The following is an 8609-nucleotide window of genomic DNA, read 5'->3' on the forward strand; positions in this document are numbered from 1 at the left end:
GAGAGAGTATGTATTTTAGTTTGAAACCACATTAAGCCTCTGTCTCTTATCACATGTGCCATCTTGTAGTGGGCTCTGGGTCATTTCTCTTAAGCCATTAAGTTTTCTTTGCTCTCACTGTAGATGGAGCAGTTTATGTACATTCATCTTCCACTATTTCCATTTAGTTAGAATCACTGTTATACCCAAAAGGTTACTAGAGTTCAGGGAGATCACTTATGAAAAATAAGATTAAAAGAAAGTCATTTTGGTGGTTATTTACCAAGGAAATATCTAAAATGGATACAATTTCCCACTTACAAATGGATTACTATCCAAAAGTTAGTTTGCAAGTTGAAACTTTAAATTCTCTTTTTTTTTTAAGGAGAAAAACAATGTTATAATTGGTGGTTAGATTCCCAGACAGACCATAAAAGCCAATTTTCTATTCCAGAAATATTGTACTAGGCACAGTAATGGAAAAACAGAAATAGAACAACATACTATTGTGGTGTGTGTCACCTCTTTTTTTAAAAAATAATCCTTACTCCAAAACACGTTTTATTGATTATTTAGAGAGAAACATGGACCAGTTGGTTGCCTCATGTGTGCTCTGACCAGGGATTGAATCCGAAACCTGGGATCAAATCCACAATCTTTTGTGTGTGTGAGACAATGCTCCAATCAAGTAGCCACAGCGGCCAGGGCCTGAGTCACCTTTTAAAAAGTCATAAAATATATTAAAACATAGACCACGTCTGAGACCCATCTTTATAGCCCCAAGGTCAGACTCGCGTGGCTCTGAACTCCAGTGTTCCTCTGGGGTTTGGGGTAAGGGAGCTGCAGAGAGAGGCGGAGGAAGGATTTTTCCTACAGCTGCCAGGCCACGGGGGAGAGGGAAGGGAGTTTCCACAGGGCCCCAAGGGCTGGAAGTTACCTTGGTCTCCTGGAGAGAGAGAGATGCTGATGGGTGCATGCATTTTGGAAATTGTCAATGGATGAAGCAATATTGTTAAGATATTACTATTATGATTATTACATTTAATTTTGAATGCCAAAGAAGTTTGGCTGCTGGAAATATGGAAAGCCCATATAAAAACATCTCAGGTCAAATTTTAAAAGGATTATAATGAGGCTCAGCTGTGATCACGATTTGATAACCTCAGAAATAACTTCAGTGACACTGTGTATTTGGAGTCTGGCATCACATCCGGTTCTTCTAAAATGCTTCTTGTGTGTTCGCCCAGCCGGTGCGGCTCAGTTGGTTGAGCAACGTCCTGTGCACCAAGAGGGCTTCGGCTTGATTCCTGGTCAGGGCACATACCGAGGCTGATCCCCGGTAGGGGCGAGTAGGGAGGCACCCAATCAGTTTCTCACCCACATGTTTCCCTCTCTCTCCCTTCCTTTTTCTATAAAGTCAATGGAAATATCCTCAGGTGGCAATTTAAAAACAAACAAACAATAAAATGCTTGTGCATTTTTATGTCAACTGTTGCAGAGAACAGAGGCTAACACAGTAAAACACTGATGGGTCAACCCAACAGACCAGAAACTCTGATTAACCTGCCTTCTGTTTTTATGCTATTGCTTAAAAAATGGCACTTGGTAAGAATACACACTAGTATGAGGGGTTGCTTAAGGAACTTTCATAGGGTGTCTCTTGAGAGTCTACTTAATTCACCTCAACCTATTGCTTCCTATGTCTACGTAACAGGTCAAAGGGAAGCACTGACACATCCATTACGAAAACTTAAGAGTAGTATTAAAAAGATTTTTCAACCAGTAATGGCTGAATCAAAAATATGTTTTGTTAACCCCAAGGTAAGCAAAAATTCAATTAACCAGCACTATCACTTGAAGAAGCCACTGGGGTGTAGTGGGGGAGGGAAGCTAGCCACCTTCAGTAGAAGGTAAACTGATGTGCAGAAAACCAAATAAATATCAATCTATTGATAACCAAAATACATTATTTTCACAAGTTAATTTTGAAATTCATATTAGGGGATAAAAATAATTTACTTTCTTGGACCCATGTAAGGGTTTTTAATAAACTTTAACTTTCTCTTTTGAGGGACTTGAAAATTCAATTCCAATCTTATAAACTTGATGCGATAGCTCTTTGTACTTGAAGTAATCACCGTTTCCTTCGTACCTTGGTGGTTCCATTTCCTGCAAGCAACACTTGGAACAGGTCTGTAATGTAATTGGTAAACATATGCTGATGGTCGTTGGTAACTGTCATGTTTGTTAGCAATCTCAGTCCCGCCAACTGCACAGGGGAGTTCAGGGGGCCAGAGAAGACGTCCTCACAGACTTGATTGACGTATACCTGGGGGTGGGGGGAAAAAGTGAGCATCTTAGAATCTCCAAAGTTTTTCTATTGAACAGTGTTTCTGCAGTGAGTCAACTGTTCTGAGCACAAAAGAATTAAGGAGAAGATGTGTGAAGTCTCTTTGTACCATGGTTAAGCACCTTCACATAGGGTCTTGGACAGTGATGGTGAACCTTTTGAGCTCGGCGTGTCAGCATTTTGAAAAAAAACCTAACTTAACTCTGGTGACGTGTCACATGTAGAAATTTTTTGATATTTGCAACCATGGTAAACAAAGACTTAGATTTTTGATATTTATTTTATATATTTAAATGCCATTTAACAAAGAAAAATCAACCAAAAAAAATGAGTTGGCGTGTCACCTCAGACACGGGTGTCATAGGTTCGCCATCACTGGTCTAGGAGGTACATTAAGAAGTAAAAGAGTAAAGAAGGTGAGGGGAGCATAAAATAGAATTCTGCTTTATAGTTAGTCCTGTCAAAAATAAGCAAAACTATATATGGCCCAAGGTTCATGTATGCCTAGGGGACCGTATCTGAACTACTCCTTCATAATATTGTTAACCACCACTGGCAAAAAATAGTGCAATGCCGGCAGTACTCCTATTTCACACATAATAGAACTAAACCCAGTGTGATGGAAAGTTTTTTGAACTCTATTTTCTATGTCTGGCCATGGTCTTTCCACCTTGGAAAAATTCTCTCTCTCAGATAATTGGTATTCACCCAACTAAATCTGAACTCCACCAAACATTCTAACTGGTAAGAAAAATTCCTAATATAAATGCTAAGAAATTTAACATTTAAATAATACCCAGGTAGTAGCCATGTTACCACAGAAACTAAAGCAATGGTAGTAAAGCAAAGAGAGATTAAATTTTAAACTGGTTTCAAGATCTAAATGATGTTTACAAGTCAACTGGCTCTCTTGGGCCACAATTTCATCACACATCATTCCTTTTAAAAAAACCACAGCATTTCCTTAGCTCTCATAAGTCACATTTATGTCAGATAGTGATGTCTCTCAAAGCATTTCCTAAAATGTGTTGGGCATTTACATCCCTATTGTCTCTGAACCTTTTGCCATTTCAGTTCTAGCAACGAGATTACCAAATGGGCAGCTCAGTTATTTCCAGAGCTGGGCCCACCTTAGCTCATTCCTTTCTCCTGGAATTCCCTCCTCCCCAGCTCTACCTGCAGAAAACTTAGACTTTAAGAGCGAGGTTGTAATCTACCTTTTACAGAAACTTTGATGAGCTCTCCCCTTTCTATGTACTCAACGATGTTTTTAGTTACATTTTTCCTTAAAGTACTTCATTGTGTTCTGCCTTGATTACTTACCATATCTTTCCGTTTAGCTTTCTTAAAAAAGATGTTAATCATGTTCATTTCTTAGCTCTGTACCACAGATCAGGAGCTCAATAAATGTTGAATTAACATAATTTCTTAATTTGTTATATCTATCTTTTGATGTTATTTGACTCTGGCCTGGTTCCTTTACTACTTGGATTAAACTGAATCCCCAAATTTCTCTGTTTCCCTTTCCCTTCCTCTCTCTTTAGAACTGATGAAAAGGCATAATCTCAGGTGAGGGTTAAAAAAAATTTTTTCTTTAAATTAACTAATCATCAATCAATCAACCAACAAACAAAAAGTGGCAATGATGGAGAGAAAGACCATCCCTGTGCACTGTTGGTGGGAATGTAAACTGGTGCAGCCACTACAGAAAACAGTATGGCGGCTCCACAAGAAATTAAAAATAGAACTACCATACGATCCAGCAGTTCCACTTCTGAGTATTTATCTGAAGGAAACGAAATATCTCGAAGAGAAAGCTATATCCCCACACGCACTGGAGTATTATTCACAATAACCAGAGAGAGAAACAACCTAAGTGTCTGTTGACAAATGGATAAAGAAAATGTGATATACACAACGGAATATTATTCAGCCATTAAAGAGAATGAAATCCTGCCATTTGCCACAGGGACGGAACCTGGGTACATTATATGAAGTGAAATAAGTCAAACAGAGAAAGACAAATACTGAATGATCTCATTTATATACAGAATATAAAAAAGCCGAACTCCTAGAAACAGAGTAGCAGGTGGTTGCCAGGTGCTGTGGGTGGGAGAAATGGGGAGATGTTGGTCAAAGGGAACAAACTTCCAGTTATAAGATGAATGAATTCTGGGGATCTACATACAGCAAGGCGACTACAGTAATACTCTAGTGCAAGCATGTCAAACTCGCAGCCCTTGTATACCTGAAAGTTGCTAAAAGAATAGATTTTAGATGTTCTTACCACAGGAAAAAGAAGGTAACTATGTGAGATGATGGAGGCATTAGCTAACACTATGGTGGTCATCATTTTGTAATGTATATATGTATCTAATCATCACTCTCTACACCTTAAACTTGCACAATGTTTTATGTCAATTGTATCTCAATAAAGCTGGGGAAAAAGGGTAATTCTTGGCCACACATTATAAAGGGTAGTCAACTAACATATTATTACTGACCTTTTCATTGTTTTCTCTTTCATTTATCAATAACCTTACACATTTGTGATTTTAGATAGCTTACCTTTATCTTGATTTGATTTTCAACATTCACACTCAGGTTACTCAGTGCATTTAAAGCCTTCTCTTTAATACTGTGGTTGGGATCCTTGATTTTGCTTCCAACAATTGGAATACCACCCAATTCACGAATAATAACCTAAGAGGGGGAAAAACAGCACCATAAATTCAGTCTGTAGCCCCCTACGTTGACTTCTTTGCATCCACAAACACAAATAAAAAATTAACGACTCTTTGGAAATATCTTTCCTATATACAACCCATAATTCCTATTTAAAAAATTTACCATCCATAATATAATAGGTAAAGAAATCAATTGAAAATAAAATTAAGATGTAATTATTTAAACTATTGCATGGCGATAAAGATTTGCACAGTTATTACAATGATCTCAAAGCAAATTACAAACAAAATTATTTCAGTTTGAAATAAGTTATATCACCTCTATACAGGCAAATTTATAAAAATATGATTTAGAATACTAAAGCAGTGTTTTGTTAAAATATATTCTTTGGGATACCAAGCCCTCAAGATGTTAATGGATGTTCCAGATGTTAATGGGTGTTCCATTTTAAAAAGGGGAGGTCTTATGGTTAAGCAAGTGTGAGAAACGTTGGGTATAATAAGAGTAAACATATTTCTTTCTTGTGATGCATTAATGTTCATGTGCTTTGGGAGGCTCCAAGAGGGAGTACTGAATATAGTACAACTGAATTCTGAACAACACGGGTTTGAAACGCATGGGTCCACTTATACATGGAATTTTTTCAGTAAATTCTATAACTGTATTTTCCCTTCTTCATCATCATCATCATCATCATCATTATTATTATTATTTATTATTATTATTATTTATTATTATTATTATATAGGGCGTAATGTCACAGGAAGGTCATGGTGTCCTGCCACCTGTGAGGAGTAAGCCCAAGTTGCTGTTGGATGTGTTATACACAGAGGAGCCATTTTTCAGGCACTCTGCTCTCTCCACATCCAATCTTCCTCATTATTTTAATGACATTTTCTTTTCTCTATATTGCCTTATTTTAAGAATACAGTATATAATACATATAGCAAAATATGTGTTAATCAACTGTTTATGTTATCAGTAAGGCTTTGGGCCAACAGTAGGCTATTAGTAGTTAAGTTCTGGGGTATCAAAAGTTATTTGCAGATTTTCAACTGTACGGAGGTTGGTGCTCCTAACCCTCTTACTGTTCAAGAGTCCACTGTATGTCTATGAACTGTATACAAAAAGAGGGTCATTTTCCAGTGTGGAAGTGATGGGAGGGACAGCTATTAACATCTTGCAGAACTGAAGTGCCACAGTTTGACAAATGGTTCCCAAATCTTCAGAGGAAAATTAACTCGGGAATTTCTCACAATCAATTGCAACACTATGATACTATGTGCCTTTGGCCCTGACGATGAGCTGTTCAACTGCTTCAACTGTTATAAGAAACATAGGCTGAAAATGATTACTGTCATATTTACCAACAGCCCAATACCCTTATTCTGTTGTTGAGGGTGGGCACAGCATGGAGAGCAAAAAACCTTCCCTCTGCAGTTCCAGGTTCTTCCCCCAAAACGTGTGGTAAATGTTACTAGAAAACAGCACCCCTCCCCCGCAACCCGCCTGCTAAAGCAGATCAAGGCACTATAATTAACGACGGACGAGGGGCACTAACTCTCATTACCCAAGAAAGCACTGATTTGCCAGTGGCCATTGAGCCACTTGAGTACAGTTTGTTTCAGAGAGATATAAAACTATGGCATCAGAAATACCCCAATACAGGCATGCCAATAAATTATTCTCTGTTATTTCTGATTGCCTGGCACCCCTCTTTCCCCGGGGGCAGACATGGCACCTCCTCTATCCCATACAGTCCCTGGTGGGACTGCTGGTCAGCCGTGCTCATACCCATCCCTGCAGTATGGCTGTAGGATGCTCCTGGGAGCCAGGCCTCGCTAATCCTGGTCCATGGGGCCTTGACCCAGCGACTTGACCCTAGCACAGCAACTCCACCTCCTGGACTATGAGCTACAGGGATGAAGGCTTCAGAGGCCAGTGGCTTTGTTTCCGTCCCTGGGAAGGAAACCTCTTTGCAGCCAGAGACACAAAGACCAACACACAGAAAGAAGCAGGAGTAAGCAAAGACAGAAGATAGAGAGCGAGCGAGCTCCGGTAACACTTTCCATCGTCTTGAACTGTATTCACTTGTGCCTGAAACCAGCGCTATTCTTGGATGTCCAAGGTAACTGAGCTCAATATTTTCCCTTTCTGGTTTAAAATAATTTAAGCTGGGTCCTGTCACTTGCAACTGAAAGAATGTGAGCAATACACAAATATTCTTTCTATTTCATTCTCAATTTCTAGAGTTTTATAGTAAACCTTGCCTTGCTGAAGAAAACTGGACTGAAATAAAGTATAAAATTCCAATTAATTTTGCACTCATTACATGTTAAAAAGGGGCACTAGCTGAAAATAATAACAAAAAATTTTTCTACTCTTTCTTCATGGGGTCAGAGATGAAAGCATTCAAATTAAGCTCTTTAGTCTTAGAAGCTGTTTACCCTGGTTAGTGGTTGTCGGAGTGATCCGGGGACAGCCTGCACCAGAACCATCCTCACAGGAGTTATTACAGCGTAAAGCGTGTACTTCAATGTTAGATGCTTTCATTGTTCTACTGCTGAATGTGAAATAATTTAAAAGGCCACGCAACGCTAATGTTAGATACGCTTATTACGAATGTGATATCTGTGACCGGCTTCATAGGGATATAGAAGCAGGTTAATAATTACATCTTTAAGCTGCTGCAGGTGTGAGCAGTCACAGTCTGTAGGTGAGGAAATGGAGGCTGTAACTCCGCAGGGTCGCCATTCCCGCGGTGGTAAGAATGGGAGGAGCCTGTGTGCCCAGAGCAGGGAACTCACCTGGTTAGCGGAAAAGGCTGCATTGTTACCCAGAGTGACCAACGCTCTTTCAATGATCGCAGGATCCTCGGTTAACTCAAGCAGATAAAGGAGTTTCTGAAGTTGTTCCGCATTGAGGACATCATCATATGAGCCATTGGTTAAGTCTTCTGCATAAAAAGAAAATGACATAAAGTTCACCTAAAATCAATACCAGATTAAAATTTTTTTACCACAGTAGTGAATGCTCTGATGCCAGGCATGGAGTTAAGCACTTTATGGGTTTTGTCTGATATAATCCTCAAGTAACCCTGGGAAGACGATACTATTGTAATCTACAGGTGGTATTTTTTTTTTTTTAGTAAGACACTGCATGCAAATAATATATAACTTTAATGCCAACTGCATTTTCTGTTTCTTCAAAAAATCAGGTACACCCATCCAATGAAACATTTGCCCATAGGAATGTGATTTGCATGAAGCAGACCTTTTCTGATCACAGTTTTAAGGGCACCTCTGGCAGGAGAGAGTCACGGGAGGAACCCAATAGTGTTTCTGGTGTGGCACTTTTGTTTGGTTTATATGAACAAGGCACTGCTGACTGGGAGGCTCGATAGGTGTCCTGATCTGCTGTGGCGAAGACAAAGGCAAAGCTGTCATTCTGAGGAAATGCCAGAACAGTCGGATGCTGGATCTGCTCAGTGACTTTTAGAATTATAGCTTTTAACCTCAAAAAAAAAAAATCCTCTTTGCAGAAATGAAAACCATTTTTTTTAACACTACTAGTGGCCCGGTGCATGGATTCG

At 39.1% G+C, this 8609-nt stretch overlaps 1 protein-coding gene across 1 annotated transcript in view; it reads right to left on the reverse strand.

Annotated features, from left to right (window-relative positions):
* The window catches only part of ARMC10 (armadillo repeat containing 10), a gene marked incomplete at its 5' end in the record, with an annotated part of 15904 nt that overhangs the window by 4489 nt on the left and 2806 nt on the right, over positions 1–8609 (reverse strand). The window contains 3 exons of the mRNA XM_006774946.2: positions 2132–2308; positions 4898–5032; positions 7825–7973. Of these exons, the coding sequence (XP_006775009.1) occupies positions 2132–2308; positions 4898–5032; positions 7825–7973 (461 nt within the window). The remainder of the gene's footprint in view (positions 1–2131; positions 2309–4897; positions 5033–7824; positions 7974–8609) is intronic.

Source organism: Myotis davidii, unplaced genomic scaffold, assembly GCF_000327345.1.
Source record: "Myotis davidii unplaced genomic scaffold, ASM32734v1 scaffold125, whole genome shotgun sequence".
Taxonomy (NCBI): Eukaryota; Metazoa; Chordata; class Mammalia; order Chiroptera; family Vespertilionidae; genus Myotis; species Myotis davidii.